This window comes from Phyllobates terribilis, unplaced genomic scaffold (genome assembly GCF_046119375.1).
Source record: "Phyllobates terribilis strain yellow unplaced genomic scaffold, ASM4611937v1 Scaffold_7__3_contigs__length_470593459, whole genome shotgun sequence".
Taxonomy (NCBI): Eukaryota; Metazoa; Chordata; class Amphibia; order Anura; family Dendrobatidae; genus Phyllobates; species Phyllobates terribilis.
Window position 1 is genome coordinate 293,605,418 of NW_027362767.1, and position 19,612 is coordinate 293,625,029.

Here is a 19,612-nt window from a genome sequence, read left to right on the forward strand (position 1 = left end):
TGGTATAGCACTGCTCCTGTCACCCCATATTGGTATACCACCGCCCCTGTCACCCCATACTGGTATAGCACCGCTCTTGTCACCCCATACTGGTATAGCACCGCCCCTGTCACCCCATACTGGTATAGTACCGCTCCTGTTACCCCATACTGGTAAAGCACTGCTCCTGTCACCTCATATTGGTATAGAACCGCTCCTGTTACCCCATACTGGTAAAGCACTGCTCCTGTCACCTCATATTGGTATAGAACCGCTCCTGTTACCCCATACTGGTAAAGCACCGCTCCTGTTACCCCATACTGGTAAAGCACTGACCCCCATACTGGTATAGCACCGCTCCTGTTACCCCATACTGGTAAAGCACTGACCCCCATACTGGTATAGCACCGCTCCTGTTACCCCATACTGGTAAAGCACTGACCCCCATACTGGTATAGCACGGCTCCTGTTACCCCATACTGGTATAGCACGGCTCCTGTTACCCCATACTGGTATAGCACCGCTCCTGTTACCCCATACTGGTATAGCACCGCTCCTGTTACCCCATACTGGTATAGCACCGCTCCTGTTACCCCATACTGGTATAGCACCGCTCCTGTTACCCCATACTGGTAAAGCACCGCTCCTGTCACCGACGCATCCTATCAGCCCATATGAAATGCACCATACTTCTATCACATTCACGTAAGAGGCTGCGCATTGCTCTCACAGCAGGAGGACTGGAATCAACCGACCTCCTGGGGGCGCTGTACCCGCTCACAATCCTCGGTACAGACGCGATCTAGCCGGCACAGTATTCGCTTATAGTCCGGAAGTGATTGCGGAACGTCACTGAGCGGCGTCCGGATGTTTGTGTTTCGCGGGAACTTTAAACTTCTGCTAACTGTGTGACCCCCAGGATCATGGCCGCGGAGTCACTGAGCCTGCGGGAGAGGATCTCAGGCCGCCTGGCGGGGACTCAGCCTGTGAGTGATGGCGCGGAGACAGCGGCCGAGGCTGCAGCCCCGCACCTGCGTGTCACTCCGTCCCCGTGTATCCCCGCACCTGCGTGTCACTCCGCCCCCGTGTACCCCCGCACCTGCGTGTCACTCCGCCCCCGTGTGCCCCCGTACCTGCGTGTCACTCCGCCCCCGTGTGCCCCCGCACCTGCGTGTCACTCCGCCCCCGTGTACCCCCGCACCTGCGTGTCACTCCGCCCCCGTGTGCCCCCGCACCTGCGTGTCACTCCGCCCCCGTACCTGCGTGTCACTCCGCCCCCGTGTGCCCCCGCCCCTGCGTGTCACTCCGCCCCCCGTGTGCCCCCGCCCCTGCGTGTCACTCCGCCCCCCGTGTGCCCCCCCCCTGCGTGTCACTCCGCCCCCGTGTGCCCCCGCCCCTGCGTGTCACTCCGCCCCCGCCCCTGCGTGTCACTCCGCCCCCGCCCCTGCGTGTCACTCCGCCCCCGCCCCTGCGTGTCACTCCGCCCCCGCCCCTGCGTGTCACTCCGCCCCCGCCCCTGCGTGTCACTCCGCCCCCGCCCCTGCGTGTCACTCCGCCCCCGCCCCTGCGTGTCACTCCGCCCCCGTGTGCCCCCGCCCCTGCGTGTCACTCCGCCCCCGTGTGCCCCCGCCCCTGCGTGTCACTCCGCCCCCGTGTGCCCCCGCCCCTGCGTGTCACTCCGCCCCCGTGTGCCCCTGCCCCTGCGTGTCACTCCGCCCCCGTGTGCCCCCGCCCCTGCGTGTCACTCCGCCCCCGTGTGCCCCCGCCCCTGCGTGTCACTCCGCCCCCGTGTGCCCCCGCCCCTGCGTGTCACTCCGCCCCCGTGTGCCCCCGCCCCTGCGTGTCACTCCGCCCCCGTGTGCCCCTACGTGTCACTCCGCCCCCGTGTGCCCCTACGTGTCACTCCGCCCCCGTGTGCCCCTGCGTGTCACTCCGCCCCCGTGTGCCCCTGCGTGTCACTCCGCCCCCGTGTGCCCCTGCGTGTCACTCCGCCCCCGTGTGCCCCTGCGTGTCACTCCGCCCCCGTGTGCCCCTGCGTGTCACTCCGCCCCCGTGTGCCCCTGCGTGTCACTCCGCCCCCGTGTGCCCCTGCGTGTCACTCCGCCCCCGTGTGCCCCTGCGTGTCACTCCGCCCCCGTGTGCCCCTGCGTGTCACTCCGCCCCCGTGTGCCCCCGCCCCTGCGTGTCACTCCGCCCCCGTGTGCCCCCGCCCCTGCGTGTCACTCCGCCCCCGTGTGCCCCCGCCCCTGCGTGTCACTCCGCCCCCGTGTGCCCCCGCCCCTGCGTGTCACTCCGCCCCCGTGTGCCCCCGCCCCTGCGTGTCACTCCGCCCCCGTGTGCCCCCGCCCCTGCGTGTCACTCCGCCCCCGTGTGCCCCCGCCCCTGCGTGTCACTCCGCCCCCGCCCCTGCGTGTCACTCCGCCCCCGCCCCTGCGTGTCACTCCGCCCCCGCCCCTGCGTGTCACTCCGCCCCCGCCCCTGCGTGTCACTCCGCCCCCGCCCCTGCGTGTCACTCCGCCCCCGCCCCTGCGTGTCACTCCGCCCCCGCCCCTGCGTGTCACTCCGCCCCCGCCCCTGCGTGTCACTCCGCCCCCGCCCCTGCGTGTCACTCCGCCCCCGCCCCTGCGTGTCACTCCGCCCCCGCCCCTGCGTGTCACTCCGCCCCCGCCCCTGCGTGTCACTCCGCCCCCGCCCCTGCGTGTCACTCCGCCCCCGTGTGCCCCCGCCCCTGCGTGTCACTCCGCCCCCGTGTGCCCCCGCCCCTGCGTGTCACTCCGCCCCCGTGTGCCCCCGCCCCTGCGTGTCACTCCGCCCCCGTGTGCCCCCGCCCCTGCGTGTCACTCCGCCCCCGTGTGCCCCCGCCCCTGCGTGTCACTCCGCCCCCGTGTGCCCCTGCGTGTCACTCCGCCCCCGTGTGCCCCTGCGTGTCACTCCGCCCCCGTGTGCCCCCGCCCCTGCGTGTCACTCCGCCCCCGTGTGCCCCCGCCCCTGCGTGTCACTCCGCCCCCGTGTGCCCCCGCCCCTGCGTGTCACTCCGCCCCCGTGTGCCCCCGCCCCTGCGTGTCACTCCGCCCCCGTGTGCCCCCGCCCCTGCGTGTCACTCCGCCCCCGTGTGCCCCCGCCCCTGCGTGTCACTCCGCCCCCGTGTGCCCCCGCCCCTGCGTGTCACTCCGCCCCCGTGTGCCCCCGCCCCTGCGTGTCACTCCGCCCCCGTGTGCCCCCGCCCCTGCGTGTCACTCCGCCCCCGTGTGCCCCCGCCCCTGCGTGTCACTCCGCCCCCGTGTGCCCCCGCCCCTGCGTGTCACTCCGCCCCCGTGTGCCCCCGCCCCTGCGTGTCACTCCGCCCCCGTGTGCCCCCGCCCCTGCGTGTCACTCCGCCCCCGTGTGCCCCCGCCCCTGCGTGTCACTCCGCCCCCGTGTGCCCCCGCCCCTGCGTGTCACTCCGCCCCCGTGTGCCCCCGCCCCTGCGTGTCACTCCGCCCCCGTGTGCCCCCGCCCCTGCGTGTCACTCCGCCCCCGTGTGCCCCCGCCCCTGCGTGTCACTCCGCCCCCGTGTGCCCCCGCCCCTGCGTGTCACTCCGCCCCCGTGTGCCCCCGCCCCTGCGTGTCACTCCGCCCCCGTGTGCCCCCGCCCCTGCGTGTCACTCCGCCCCCGTGTGCCCCCGCCCCTGCGTGTCACTCCGCCCCCGTGTGCCCCCGCCCCTGCGTGTCACTCCGCCCCCGTGTGCCCCCGCCCCCTGCGTGTCACTCCGCCCCCGTGTGCCCCCTGCGTGTCACTCCGCCCCCGTGTGCCCCCTGCGTGTCACTCCGCCCCCGTGTGCCCCCTGCGTGTCACTCCGCCCCCGTGTGCCCCCTGCGTGTCACTCCGCCCCCGTGTGCCCCCTGCGTGTCACTCCGCCCCCGTGTGCCCCCTGCGTGTCACTCCGCCCCCGTGTGCCCCCTGCGTGTCACTCCGCCCCCGTGTGCCCCCTGCGTGTCACTCCGCCCCCGTGTGCCCCCTGCGTGTCACTCCGCCCCCGCACCTGCAGCCATGTAACATTATATCCAGGCTTCCCTACTCTCCAGCTGATGTCAGTTGCAGGCTGTATTCTGTCGCCAGCGTTGTTTCTTGTCGCCGGCACCATCTGATCACACATTCCTAACATATCTGTACAGGTTTGCAGGAATTGGAGCTATAAATTCTATAATTGCACCAGTTGCTATACGGATGTTCTGGCCATTTACATTTTTTTTTTTTATCTGCATAGAGAGAACCTGTCACCAGATCACAAGTGCTCCGTGTTTGCTCTTATTGAATTCCCGCTGCTCCCCTTAGTAATTTGCTCTTTTGTTTTTTGTTTATCAGCCATACACTTCCAGAGATTTGGGCTTTATATTATTTAGTGCAAGTTTTTATGGTCTTTACCAAGAAACTCTTCTGAAAATGAAGTTTCTGGTTTGTCATCTCATTCTTACTCCTGTGATAAAGAGAATGTGTCACCCCCTGGGCGATATCAGACCTCTACTATGGCCATACAGGGTATAGAAAAGTAAATCTATACATATCTGTATGGCCCAAAGCAGAGGTCAGATTGCAGAGAAAAGCGCTTTAATCAATTCTGTTTTGTACAGGTTTGGTGTCCGGGGGATGCCAAGCAATCCCCACCTATGTGCTTATCATTCCCCCAAATCCCCACTTATGTGCTTATTATTCCCCCAAATCCCCGCCTGTATGCTTAATTATCATATCCCCCCCCCCGCACGTCAGGCGCTGGAAAGTGACAGCGACTCCTGGCACCTGCGTAATAGAAACCTGCAGCGCAGTGCACAGAGAGATGGGGCCGGGATGAAGCAAAGCGTGCTCTATGTGATCGGCGCTTTGCGCATGCCCGGGAAGTCAGGGAGCACAGTGCACGTCACAGGGACCTGTGACATGCAGGGGAGGGGGGAATATGATAATTAAGCATACAGTCAGAGATTTAAGGGAATAATAAACACATAGGCTGGTATTTCTTGCTGTTCCCCGGACATCAAGCCTGTAAATAACAGAGTTTATAAAGACAGATTTCTCTGCATTCAGACCTCTATTATGGGCCATACAGGTATGTATAGATTTACTTTTCTATGCTCTCTATGGCCATAGTACAGGTCTGATAACTCCAAAGTGGTGACAGATTCCCTTTAAGGCTCTTTTAAAGGCACAATATTGAAATTCAGGATTGCTACCTCCGATATCTGGCAGTAGAGGTCCCATCCTTCTTCTCTGAAGAGGCTAATTGCATTATTGTCCAGAAAGTCAGTTCTGCTTAATGGGGCTGTCCCTCAAACAAAGTACATTTTAATTAATAGATCTTAGAATAAAATATTGGAATAATAGATGTTTTGTAAGAGCAGTAAAAAGCATATGGCCTAATTTAAATGTAATAATAAAGGATAAAAAACCTTGAATAAAACAAAAAAGTATGATGCAAATGAAAGTGCCCCCAAACACAGTATAATACCCCCACAGTGAATTCCTCCACACTCAGTATGATGACCCTACTGTACCCCTCTCCCTCAATCCCCCGACAAAGAATTGTGACCCCATCACAGTATGATTCACCAACTGTAATCTCCACATAGTCCTCCATAGAGTGTAATGGGCCCCCACAAAAAAAAAATACTCCCCTCTGACATTTCCCTGCTGCTTCAGTCTCTTCATGGTGTCTTCAGATACAGCGGGTGTGTTGTAATGACGTCATCACTCCCGCTGTGGTCAGACGCAGAGAGGAAACATCAGCTGATATAGTTGTAAATGTGATGCCGGACAAGAGACCCGTCTGGGCCAAATATACTGAGCCTGCGGGCCAGAGTTTGACATGTGCTCTAAGTGGAACAAACTGCATATGGAAATGTGAACACAGACTAAAATGTGTGGGGCTACAGACGATGGTTCCTCGGGGATTGTTCTCTCCACAGATGTTACCCAGCCACCGATCTCTAACTGATTGGCCATCTTTAGTGGATGAATGTGGTTCTTCTCATACTTACACTACTGTAAATGGTCACCAGATGAAAACCTTCCATAAAATGAATATACTGACTAAGGCCTCCCAATCTACCCACTACTGTACCCAAGTCTGCATGATAAGTATGCAGTCACATAAATGGTCATCGGGTAGAGCACATCCATGTTCTTACATAGTGAAGACTGGGCCTTTTCTAATTAACAAAAAATTCCATCTCACTGGGTATAATTTTTTTTTTTCTTCCATGTTTTGCCTTTCCTCTAGTCCTGGACAAGTCAAAAGTGGGCTCCGCAGCCCCTGAGTGCTGAAGGTGATTACAGTCCCCAGCTGAGGTCTTGTGCGCAGGATTTAGAGGATAACATTCCCCCAAAGCAACTGTCGCATCATTGGGCCAGACCACCAGGTATTGCACTATGGTGGGGGTAAAAATCAGGATCTCTTGGTTATATGAATCACTAAAATAATTGTCACTAATTACAGGTATTTGTTGTTTTTTAGAGCCAAAATGTACAGTAACTAGCAGTAAATCCAGATCTGTGTATGAGAAGCCAAGGTAACCTATGTGCCTATTTGTAAGTGAAATGTGGAGAGCTGTGAAATGCCGCTCATGTTATGCCACCCTAAGCAACAGGTGTAAATAGGAGAACCCTCAGCCGGTAAACCAAACATGTAACTTGTATCTACTGATCTACCTGTACTAACTAGTATCCACCAATGCTCACCTGTTAACGGGACTATCAGCACAGAATGACTCTGCAAACAAAGTACAGGCGCTCGGGGTATCATGATGGGGCGAAACATTTATATACACCTTCCCATCTGCTGGTTTTCCGTCTGTCTCCAGCCCACCACCATCTTCTCTGATTGGCAGCTGTTCTGGCTTCATGGAGCTACAGAACGGCAGAGGTAAGTGGAGACATAAACTTAAATGTTTGGCCCCGCCATGATGCACCGAGTGATTGTGTTTGGTTTGAACGGTCACTCTGTGCCGACAGTCCCTTTAAAGCTGATCAGACGGCCGTCTACACCCACATAGTGTGCGGTGGGTTCTCCGAATACTGGGAGGGTACAGAGCTGTCTGGTCCATGTGGGTTACAGACATGCAGGTGATTGATAATTTATTTACACCGATAGAAAGATGAATATTACAGGATTATATATTATCTGTCACATACCGTTTCCTACTTTTCAAGCTAGTTTGACTTATAACTTTTCTCCTTGTCTAGGCCGTGTGTGGTGGTAACTGATTCCAGTGATGAAGAGTTTGAGAAGTGTATGTTTATTAATTTTTTTTTTGATTATTTATACATTTCCTTTATTAAGCTGTTTCCACCTTTTATTATTGTTGCCAATTATTATTTTAATAGGTTTAGTGCAGTGTAGAAATCCTCTGGATTTATTCTGTGCGTTCTCTGCACTAGGATCCAGATACTCCCACTCATGCCGGACCCTGGGCTTATTGTAGAGCGTCCGGCTACCAGGATCCCTGTGTTTAGTGCATCCTCTACATTTTGAACCTGGAAGATTGACCTGTTTTTCAGGATTTCACATTCACGTGGCCTTTGTACTAAAGACGCTTCCTTTGTTGGGCAGAGACTGGACATGAAGGAAACCTAATATTATATTGGAGTTATCCTGTGTCTGGAAGGACATTACACTTCAAAATATTGGTTCTACAATTGGCTGCTTCAGAGAGAGAGGACAGGAACTGTGATGACACCTACTGAAGGTAGCAATGCTAAAAGTTAATATTGACCCAGTAAAGGGCCTTACAGCATGATTAGGATAAGAAACCACACCAGAAATTCAATTTGCAGACAAGTTTTTCAAGGTGTTTGCCCCTCATCAGTGCAAAGCAGGCGTTCTGGATTGGCTGGGTGAGAGGTCTCTGACAGGGGATCTAATGGCTCAAGTTTCTCCTTGTGGAGACTAAGTATTTTGGTTAGAAAGTCTATGTATTTGTCTAGTATTATATTGGTTGCTCAGCTTTCAGTTATATTATTCATTACATTAACAATTTAATATTTATTTTAAAGTTTTAACAGAACTGAAAACTCCAAAAAGCTCATCAAATAAAGTTTGGGATAAAATAAGCAACAGGTATGGTGAAAAAATGTAATGTGATCACTGGCTAAATGTATCAAGTTACAGATATAACTAATTCATGGTTTGCGTTCTGTCTTCGCTTTTCTGATCTTGCTTTTGTGTGAATGGGGATAATTTTATACTTCGGCCCTGATTAATTAAGACTGGCAATTTTTTATTTTTTCTTCACATCAGTTTTGATGAGGTATTGTGCTGGAGCCAGACGTTCCTGATTCATTAAGAAGCACTCGCCTCTTAATGAATCCGGCGTATCTGAGAAGTGGCTTGCGCCTCTCCAAAAATCATACTCCAGTTACAGACTGGCGTAAGGAATGTCGCCACTCATCCACTACTTGGACAACCCTTCTCGTTCCTCATGTTTGGTGTCGTTAAAATAAAAGCACTTGTAATGTGTGTGTGTGTGTGTGTGTGTGTGTGTGTGTGTGTGTATATATATATATATGTATATATGTATGTGTATATATATATATATATGTATATGTATATATATATAATTTTCATTGCTTGTTCTTGAGATGTCTGAAATCTGTATATAAATATTTCTATGTAACACATTTATTGTCTTTCACAGTTTGAAGGATTTCATTGTTGAATCAGATGATGACGACTTTGATTCAATATTTTCTAAAAATGGAAGAACATCCAAAATTAAAAATGGTGGGTAGTGTTCAGTTATGTTTCCTAGCTGTGCTTTTTTAGAATTGGCCCTTTGTTCAGGTTTCTTACAATTATCTTCGTGTCATAGGAATCAAGGCGTCTGATACAGGATCTGAGAAATCTCAGGGCAGTCTCGCCTCTCTCCGGTGGGATTCTCCGGTGTTTATCAGTGACAGTGATGACGATGAGTCCATAGTAATTAAAAGTACATTGCGTGACCGTCGCAGAAGAAATCAGAACACAAAGGCTTGTAATGGGCTTATGTCCAAATCAGAGGAAACAAATTGCAAAGAAAACACTCCGAAGACTAACAACTTGGGTAGACCGAAAGCCGAGCTATGGCCCGCCGGACATCAGCCCAAGTTTGCTTCTCCCGGGAGCTCTGATGAGGAGTTTGAATGTCTGATGGATCGTATCAAAAATCGTACAAAGACCCAGACGCCTGGTTCAACGTCAAATAAAATCAAGCCAAAGTTTGCGACAGGTTAGCTATGGAAATATACAATATCAGGGAACATATTCATCAACTCTGCTGCGTAATAGGGACTTGTGCAATGCCTGAAAGGGCATAACCTGACGCATATACTGTTTGGCGGTCTTTAAATCCGTGTGTCATGGACCGCCGCTTCAGGTCACGTTCTGGCTGTATCACAGAGTTGTCTGGAACATTCATTTTTAAAATCATGAGCAAATCGGACACTACAGAAAAACCCCTAAATGTTATCTATGGGCAATTTTATTTATTTTTATCTTTTGGGTGAAGGTGAAAGAGGTCAAATCATCGCAAACTTGTTTGCTTGGGTGATCATCTCTGCCCGAGGAATCGTCCTTGCATTAAAATGCTGGTAATTATAAGGACCCCTTTTATTTAATGCACATGAAATATTTTGCTTAGACCCATATCGGTGCACAGTAGTCGCACTACATTTTTAGGTTGGTAAAGTCCCTTCATCAGGCTAATAATGGAAATGAAATCGAGAAATATATATTTTTTTAAACTCACAGTAAATTGAAAATTTTCCCCATTAAATAAATGCAGAAACTCCATATACTTACATAAAAAGGCTGTGTAAATGCATTCCTACGCAGGTTTGTACCATCTATTGGTACATTAAAGGGATCGTCTCATCTGATTAAATGGGTATGATTGCAAAGAGCTTGCAAAAACAAGCAGCTTTGCATTGTAAATCTTATTAAAAATCTTCTACGTTCTAGAAAATGGAGGTGTTTTTTAATCCTGCAGTATACAGCTTGTTGCTTTGGCTACTGGCCACATTTGCAGTCAGAAAGGCAGGTCTGCTAGGCAAGGAACGAGCACTCGAGCTTGCTATCCACCCCGCAAGTTTTGCTCTGAAGCCGGCCGGATGGCTATAACTATCGGCCTCTGCGCTCCTCTGGTGCTGTAGAGGCAAAGCGACCTCGGTTTGCCAGACTGGGAGAGCGAACAGATTGGGGGCAGCAGCTCGGCCATACCGCTGGCCCAAACTGACGAGTTCCCCAGCGAGAAGGAAGCTGGGGCAGGGGAGAGGTGCGCTTTTGAAGATGGGAACATGCGACAACCCCTTTAAGATCGTAGGGTATCTCTGTTAAGTATGTGTCTAACAGACATACAGTCACTAAAACCATTTTGTTCAGGATTTTTGATTTAAACTATTTAAATTCTACTCCTATAATAATGGTACGTTCATCTCCACATGTATGGGCTGACCTGTGTATGAAATGAGCTCCATGAAACAACCCTTTAAGCCTACAAAGTGCTTCTCCATCAGTGTAATGGACATGTGCTCCCTCTATGGTAAAGATTTGGCTTGGCCTGCTGGCTGCTTCGGAGGGTAGACCACAAGCTGAATAAATGTTTGGGCTGCAAGCCAAGTTTTATATATCCTGGTGAAAGAGAAGCCTGCTGCACCAGACCTAGAGGGGCTGCAATGGCACATTATGGGGGTTTTGCACAAGCCAGGAAAGATGTATTTTCTCTATTCTCACTCATATTTCTGTATGTCAACCTGGACAGAACCAAAACTGCCATGCTTTGATCTAACCAACACGAAGGCAAGGAAACCAAGATCGGCCACAGACCTGCATTCAAGTCCATATTTCTCCAAAGAGAAAGTACAGACGGCACCAGTTCATAGTGTGGAGAGGACCCCTGTAGAGAACATGTGAGTCAGTTAGGACCCCAAAGTGTCATGTAATGTAAGGCTGATCGCTGCCGTTCATGTGAGTGCAGAGAAGGAATCTAGTGACTTAAAATGATCTTTTATTTTCCCAGAGAGAATCCATGTAAAGTAGAAGGCTGCTTCCTTCAAGATCTTTCCTGTGCAACGTCTACATATGTGAAGACTTTCAAGCAGAAAAAGCACGAGCTGACAGTGCGATTGTACAGTCTTTACAACCAGACAATATTTGAGCAGAAGGTATATCATTGCAGAATCTTTGCTTATATCTCTGGTATACTATACACATTAACCCCATATATGCAGGTTAAAAGCATTTTGGGATGTGACCGGTTCTCTTTAAATGTTAACTTCTTTTTTTTTCTTTTCGTTTTTAATGGTGTAAGTGAATATGTTGGCGTTGGGACTGCCAGTCCCTTACTGCTGTAAGGCTTAGGAGACCCTGATCTGGAATATTACATAATAAACAGTCACCTACCAGACAATTTTTAATTGGGCACCTGCCATTTGAAAGACTCTCCTCCCCAAAAGGGACCAATCATCACATATGACCTGCTAGCATAGTGTTATACAGGATAAGGCCGCGTTCAGTACTTGGTCAGTATTTTACATCAGTATGTGTAAACCAAAACCAGGAGTGGTGACGTGTTTCTATTATACTTTCCCTCTGATTGTTCCACTTCTGATTTTGGCTTACAAATACTGATGTAAAATACTGACCAAATACTGAACGTGTGAATGTGGCCTAAGACTTGTAAACAATAAAGTTATGAATTAAGGTGCTGTTGAGAAATAATCTGTCAGTTCTGTCTTGCAAGCAAGTGCCAGTGACACCCAGCTCCTATGCAATGATATACACTGGCTTGGTTTCTTCCGCGCACTGTGTATGCACTGGATGCCACTGGCACTTGCAGGTTAGTACAGCAGCGGCTGTAACCGCGCCCCAGGCACTGACTGACACTCCCTCTGCATTGTTGGCCGGCTGTCAGTCAGGGCTGGGGGCGCAGTTACAGCGGCTGTTCGGTATTTTCAGAGTGGAACTGAAACCCGAACGCTGCCAGTGAGGGGAGAAAGTTCATTTTCTCTCCGCTGCGTACGGCTAAGTGCAGGCACCAGGCCGGTTAATGCTGCAATTAACCTGCCGATTAACCGCATATCTGCCCCTTCCCCTATCATCTGAGACTCCCGGGATGTTATTGTTTGTCCTGATTTTAGTAGGGGTCCTATAAATTGTTCGGCATGTTTGATGCGGCGGCTTCATGAAGGTAACGGCATCTTTTAGCAGTATTATTAGAAATTCTTCTCAAATTGCCTGAACCACTCAGCCATGAACAGTAAGCCGGCGATTTCCAATCCATTTCTAATGATACAGCTGAAAGTCATCAAAGCGATCACAGCACAACCGTCACACAGCAGTCCCATCGCTTCACGGGACCCCCAGCCTTAGTGTGTGGTGATCTCTGTAGACCACTTGTATAGTATTTGACACTATATTCAGTAATATTCACTGATTCGAAATTATTTTGCAATGCCTTTTTAATTTTTCTTTTCTGCACCAGCATGGCGGTATTATCCAGTTCACAGTATAGTGATATTATCCAGTCACAGTAGGACCTGTCTGTATGATGGGCTGCTGTGCCAAATGTACATTTCCACTCATCAGTGTCATCAACAATTATGGCAAACTATTTTTCTTTGATCTCGTTATGATTACTTATAAAAAAGCAGAGCACACAGAAAAATGCTGAGGCTTCTTATGTGGAGAAAAAAACTGCTAAAATTGCTAATACAAGTCATAAGATGGCCAGAAATGGTGTAATTCACCCCGTACATACATGACTTCTTATTCTGTAAGTGCTCTAATACCGCCTGACATCATGCTGCTATAGCTTGTTAATGTCATTTCAGTATAACTCTACTCTCTAGTACCGTATTTTAATACAAAATTAAAAAAAAATGTTAATTGAATCTTTCTCTTCTTTAAGCTTCCGGAAAATTTAGAAATAACTTGGAATAAAAAGATGAGAAAGACGGCAGGTTACTGTGTTACAGGGCAGAAACGGGAGACGCTGGAGCGATATGCCAGAATAGAGTTATCGGAGAAGGTTTGTGACTCTGCAGGTAAGTTTCATATTGTGTGTATAGTCTAGCTTTAACCAGTGGATATAGTAGTTTGTTACTTTCTGGTTCAGCAGATTATTAGAACTTTTTTTATTCTTTTTAGATCGACTCCGAGATACCTTAATCCATGAAGTTTGTCATGCTGCCACTTGGCTCATTAATGGCGTAAGAGATGGGCACGGGCAGTTCTGGAAACTTTACGCTCGGAAGGCCTCGCTCATTCACCCCGAGTTACCAATGGTGAGCCGATGTCACTCGTATGAAATAAATTACAAGTTCACCTACGAATGTTCACGCTGCAAAAACACGTAAGTTTCAGGTTTATTTGAATGTACGTATACATTCTTACCATTGTCTTATATTTCTGGATTGTATGGGCATATGACATCTGTTCACCTGTTATTTGTGTCTATATCTCTGATCTCAGATTTTGTATAAGAATAGAGAGCTTATTTTTGCTACTTAACCATTTCCCGGCATCCACTATACATTTAATCCATTGCTGTACATAATACCTGTGCAGTGATGGAAAAGGTTCAGAAGCAGAGCTGGTGCAATCAGCAGCAGGGGTCCGCTGTGTTTTTTTTTTTTTTTTTTTTTTTTAAATTTTATATAGTCGACACCTTGCTGTGATTCAGTGCTAGCGCCAATCAAGGCTGTCTGAAGGGACTGGTCCTGCCATGATACACTGAGCACATGTGCTTGGTTTGAACAGTCATATAACTACACCTTCCCTCATGCTGGTTTCTCCCTCTATCTCCACCCCCCTTTGATGAACAGCTCTGGCTTCATATAGTCAGAGAGGGGTGGAGATGGAAAACAAGCAGATGAGAAGGTGTATATAAATGTTTGGCCACAATGTACTGTGCCTGTACTTCAAACTTTTTTGTGCTGACAGATTCCCTTTAACCTGTAAGATGCTAAGACATCTACGCTTTTCACGTGCATTGCACTCTTAATTATGGGTGCATCATGGCTAAAGGTGCAATATACTTGAAACTCGTATTTGTCCTAGCTCTGCTATGCAGGATGCTTTAGCCATGCTCATTATCTGACCTTTTAACCACTATCTTTGACTTTGTAGTTACGCACAAACAAAGCTTTGATTGTTCATGAATCCAGAGTATGCATTCTCTGTAAGGGTATGTGTACACGATCAGGATTTAAAGCTGAAATTTCCTGAGCGTTTCTGCATCTCCTTGGCAGGAAAAACCACTGGGTGTTTTTTTTTATGCGGTTTTTGACGCGGTTTTGTACATCAATGAATGATTTTTGGAGCTAAATACATTTATTTGGTGGGACATTACTTAAACCCTTGGATTACCATCAGAACTGGGGTGAGTATATTGGTTAATTTAAATGATTAAAGAATGTCTTGTATTTCAAATAAAGTGTTTACTTTGTGTTTATTTAACTCTTTATTTTACTTTAATTAGTTTTGGTCATGAAAAGGTCTGATTGACACCTTGTCATAACCAAACCAAAGAGCTAGGTGTCAGCTGATCCCATTCACCTGATCTTCATTAGCATTTCTATTCATGTAATTTATGCGGCTGCTGTGAACTTGTATTTTTAGACTGGGAAGATGCCATTTGCAAACATGGTCCCTGGCCATTAACCCCTTAGTGAACAATAGACGTTTTTTTTACTGACCTGCAATATAAGAGACTAGCTTTCCCCGACAGGTGACAATCCATGGACTTTTAACCCCTTAGATTCTGCTGTCAATAGTGACTACAGAATCTATATAGTTAAGAGTGTGGAGTCTTCCTCTTTAACCTCATCGGCACCCTGAGATCTTGTGTGGTCCTGATGTTTGCCTTGGCAGGTAACTGCCAAATAACGTCCTTAGAGTCTGCTGGCTATAGGGGCCTGATCAGAAGTTATCAAAATTTAGGTGGTAAAAATAAAAATAAACTTTCATTCTTGTCATGCCACTTTCCATTACTTCCTGAAAAGAACCAGAAGGGTTAATGAACTACCTGAAAGCCATTTTAAATACGGTGAGGGGTGCAGTTTTTAAAATGGTATCACTTTTGGGTGGTTTCCAACATATAAGAGTCACTTCAAAACTGAACAGGTCCCTATAAAAATAATTTTTGTAAATTTCCTTGAAAAAATGAAAAATTACTGCTACATTTTTAAGTCTTCTAAATGCTAGCAAAATTAAAACGACACTTTTACAAATGGTGCTGTTGTAAAGCAGACATGAGGGAAATGTTATTTATTAATGTTTTTGTGTGGTATGACTATTGGGATTAAAGGGATAATCATTCAAAGTTTGAAAATGGCAATTTTTAAAACATTTTTGTCAAATTTCTGATATGTTTTGCATTTATTTACAAAAATATCAACCTAAATTTACCATTATTAAAAAGTATCGTGTCACAAAAACAATCTCAAAATCAATGGGATATGTTGAAGCATTCCAGAGTTATTACTACATAAAGTGACACTGGTCAGATTTCAAAAAATTGGTCTGGTCATTAAGGGTTTAAATAACATCTCACAGCTGGTTCGTTAGCCACTACGTCCCCCTGATCAGCACTCAGCTACACTTTGGATGCAGCGCATTTTTGTTGCATCCAAAACGCGGTGTTCTTCTAATGCCGCACTTTTGTTGTCGGTACATGTGAATCCACTGCATCTAATGACACTTCAATCTGTCAATCTGCAGCAGAGACTAGTGTGTCCACTACAGAAATTGACATGCTGCTGGTGAGTTTGGGTATGTGGCCACTTTCAGGAGCCGCTGCAGGTTTGACGCTGCGTGTTTATACGGCGTCAAACCCGCAGCGTCCAGATGTTACAGCATAGTGGATGGGATCTCTAGAAAATCCCATGTCCGCTATGCGTGCATCTGAGGCTGGGAATCACCCGTGGACACTGACATGCGGCTTGTCTTTCAAGACTGCAGCATGCCAAATTCTCTTGCGAAGTTGCTAGTCTCTGCAACAGAAATTTGACGATTAGAATGTATAGAATGCAGTCCATACGCATGGTTCAGTGAACACATGTGGATTTACCTGCTTTCAATAGAATGCAACGTTTTGGACGCAGCAAAAAAATATGCGTCCAAAGCGCTGCTATGCCCGGATCGTGGGCAGAGAGCCTAAAACAAACAAAAAAAATGGCGTGGGCTCCTGCGTCATTTTTTTTTAACCAGCAGAGGGAAAGCAAACCGGCTGGGGGCTGATAGCCGGGGAAGGGGCCATTAGCCAACAATGTTCCCTGGCTATTAATGTCAGCCCACAGCTGTTTGTTTAGCCTTTACTGGCAAGATTACAGGGGGACCCCAGAAAAAAAAATTGATGTGGGTTCCTGCTATAATATCTAACCATCAAAGGCTAAACTAGACAGCTGCAGGCTGATATTAATAGCCAGGGAAGGGGCCATGGATACTAGCCCCTCTGGCTATTAATATCACCCCTAAGCAGTCCCAGAAATGGCGCATCTATAAGATGCGCCAAATCTGGCGCTTGGCTTCCTCTCTTCCCACTGCCCTGTAGCGGTGGCGAATGGGGTTGGGGTTCACGTCAGCCGCCAATATAAGGCTATAAGACGCCCCTATTACTAACCGCGTGGTAAAATGGTCGCCGCTTTTTCAATAAAAGACACGGCCAGAATAAAGTATTTTAATGAAATAAAAAAACACGGTTCTACAATTTTTTTTTTTTTTTTATTACACTCCTTCTGCGAAGCCATCGATCTCCAGAAAAAAGTAAAATAACAAGCAACCATATCCCTCACCTGTCTGCCGTCAACGACGCAGTCCACGATTACGCCACTGATTGTCCCTCAGCGATCCGGGTCACTTCTACAGCAATGACAGCAATCACTGATGTCACTGCTATAGAAGACAGCACTGTATACTGATGGGTGTAAAATCACTCCTATCAGTATACATGCTGCAAGAGGTCACTGGGGTTGATCAGCTGGATCAGCCCCGTTGAGCTTACCACCCTGGAAACTTTCTTGCGAATGTTCCCAGTGTCAGATGAGGATCAGCTGATCGGTCATGTGACCCACCAGCTGATTGCGGACGTCACCGCAGGTCCTGGCAGCTCGGTACACTGCGGGAGCTGCCGGGAGGAGAGGATCGCCGCTTGACAGGTGAGTATAAGGTGTGTGGTTTGTTTTTTGTTTTTTTGTTTTTTTTTACTGCTGGTTGGGCAGAGCAGACTACTGCTCCTCCCATCCACGCTGCTGTTATCAGCGGGAGTGGCGGGCGGATGAGGAGTTGTAGTCCTTCTCTCCCGACCTGGGTACCACCTGCACCGCGTTTCCGCCGCAAATTCGTGGCCATTGACTGTAATTGAAACACAGCAAATCCGCAGGTATAGATAATATACCTGCGGGTTTGCTGCGATTCAATGCAAGTCAATGGGTGTGAACTCGCTGCGGGATCGCGCAAGAATTGGTTATGCTGCGGTTTTTACCGCAATGGTAATCCAGGGGCGGAAATTTCCGCATCATGTGCACAGTTTATCTGGATTACCATTACTACAGCTGGCAGACCTATTACAAGCGTTTTCGCAGTAGGAAAACCACTGCGAAAACGCATCAAAAATGCGTCGTGTAAACTTAACCTCAGTCAGGAAAGTCAAAACTGGCTTTGATGGGAACGGGCTAAAGGAATTATCCAAGGTTTTAAAAACAAAACACTTGTGGTCTGGTTCTTCTTGATACAGAGGCTTGAAGACTGTATTATTTTTATTTAACACCGCTACCATAAAGGGGTGGGCCAGAAGTATGCAGTCAATATTCCTACTGGTAGAGGACAGTCATGAGACCACGTGTATGCAATTTGCTGTCCCATGTCGACATATCTTACTGAAAATCACATTAATGTCAAGTACCACTCGCATCGGGGAATAGTGATACACACTGTCAGTTTGGCACATAGTGACTGCAGACTTTTTTCACCTGTCTGTACAACCCCTTTATGACATATGGAAAGGGGTTAACCAGTCATCCTCTTTTCCTACTTTAATTACTCATTTTATATGGCTAATACCAAAGTCAGCTGCTGCGATGAAAACAAATGCAAAAAAATGTTCAGATCCCAATGAAATCAGTATCCACAATGAGCTTGTTGGTGAGTAATGGCCGTGTATGTCCCGGGTTTTCTGGTGATTTATAGGTTTCGGGCTGCTGAGAACAATTCTGCGGCCATTACATAACTAGTTGTGCCTACTAACCAACGATCTCCATCTCTTCCTAGAATTGGACGTCACTCAAAGTCTCTAGACACCGAGAAGTTTGTCTGTGCTTCATGTAAGGGAAAACTTGTCCTACAGACCCCCAACCGCAAAGATGGAAGCACCTCTGTTAATCAACTTACTCCATTTGCCAAATTTGTTAAAGAGAATTATGGGTCTGCAAAGAAGGAACACGCTGGGATGAGCCATGCCGAAGTGATGCGCAAACTCAGTGCCGATTTTTCCACCAAAGCGAAAATTTTCAGTTAAATTTATGGTGAATGTGAATCTATTCAGATGTGACACTCCATCATAATGAGAACATGTCAGTCTATTTAGATTAATCTAACAGATCGAATGATGTGACATTGTTGGGTAAATGTGCCTACTAAGATCTGTGAGTCTGTAGCTTCACTGTTAGTTCCTCTACATGTCTATTTTTGTATGCATTTAATAAAGTAATTTTTTTTAGAAGACATGCCTCTTTCTATATCCTGATAACTTTGGTCAAAAGTGTGGATGATGGACCACAATTGTATAAGTATGGCTGTAGTGCAGTTTAGAGTTCATGTATTCAATATCTGCATATATCTTGGTATATGCAGTGTGCTGCTGTTCTCTTTTGATATGTTTATAAAATTTTGGATAGATAAGTGTACGTACGTGTGTGTATGTGTATACACACACACACACTACAGACCAAAAGTTTGGACACGCCTTCTCATTTAAAGATTTTTCTGTATTTTCATGACTACTAAAACTATGAATTAACACATGTGGAATTATATACTTAACAAAAAAGTGTGAAACAACTGAAAATATGTCTTATATTCTAGGTTCTTCAAAGTAGCCACCTTTTGCTTTGATGACTGCTTTGCACACTCTTGGCATTCTCTTGATGAGCTTCAAGAGGTAGTCACTGGAAATGGTCTTCCAACAATCTTGAAGGAGTTCCCAGAGATGCTTAGCACTTGTTGGCCCTTTTGCCTTCACTCTGCGGTCCAGCTCACCCCAAACCATCTCGATTGGGTTCAGGTCTGGTGACTGTGGAGGCCAGGTCATCTGGTGTAGCACCCCATCACTCTCCTTCTTGGTCAAATAGCCCTTACACAGCCTGGAGGTGTGTTTGGGGTCATTGTCCTGTTGAAAAATAAATGATGGTCCAACTAAACGCAAACTGGATGGAATAGCATGCCGCTGCAAGATGCTGTGGTAGCCATGTTGGTTCAGTATGCTTTCAATTTTGAATAATCCCCAACAGTGTCACCAGCAAAGCACCCCCACACCATCACACCTCCTCCACCATGCTTCACGGTGGGAACCAGGCATGTAGAGTCCATCTGTTCACCTTTTCTACGTCGCACAAAGACACGGTGGTTGGAAC

General features: G+C 48.1%; 1 protein-coding gene across 2 annotated transcripts; it reads left to right on the forward strand.

Annotated features, from left to right (window-relative positions):
* Positions 1 to 798: 798 nt before the first annotated feature.
* GCNA (germ cell nuclear acidic peptidase) lies at positions 799 to 18,634 on the forward strand. Of its 2 annotated transcripts, XM_073637881.1 has the most exons (12): positions 799 to 965; positions 6,231 to 6,369; positions 6,465 to 6,519; positions 7,193 to 7,239; positions 8,003 to 8,066; positions 8,644 to 8,729; positions 8,818 to 9,213; positions 10,744 to 10,891; positions 11,002 to 11,146; positions 12,892 to 13,027; positions 13,131 to 13,335; positions 18,252 to 18,634. In XM_073637881.1, the coding sequence occupies exons 1-12, from the start codon at positions 903 to 905 to the stop codon at positions 18,496 to 18,498; spliced, it is 1,731 nt and encodes a 576-aa protein (XP_073493982.1). In that variant the 5' UTR covers positions 799 to 902; the 3' UTR covers positions 18,499 to 18,634. The 2 variants fall into 2 exon arrangements, with proteins under 2 accessions (XP_073493982.1, XP_073493983.1); XM_073637882.1 differs by lacking the exons at positions 799 to 965; positions 6,231 to 6,369; positions 6,465 to 6,519; positions 7,193 to 7,239 and adding an exon at positions 7,587 to 7,695 and having other exon boundaries at positions 18,252 to 18,633.
* The last annotated feature ends 978 nt before the right edge of the window (positions 18,635 to 19,612 follow it).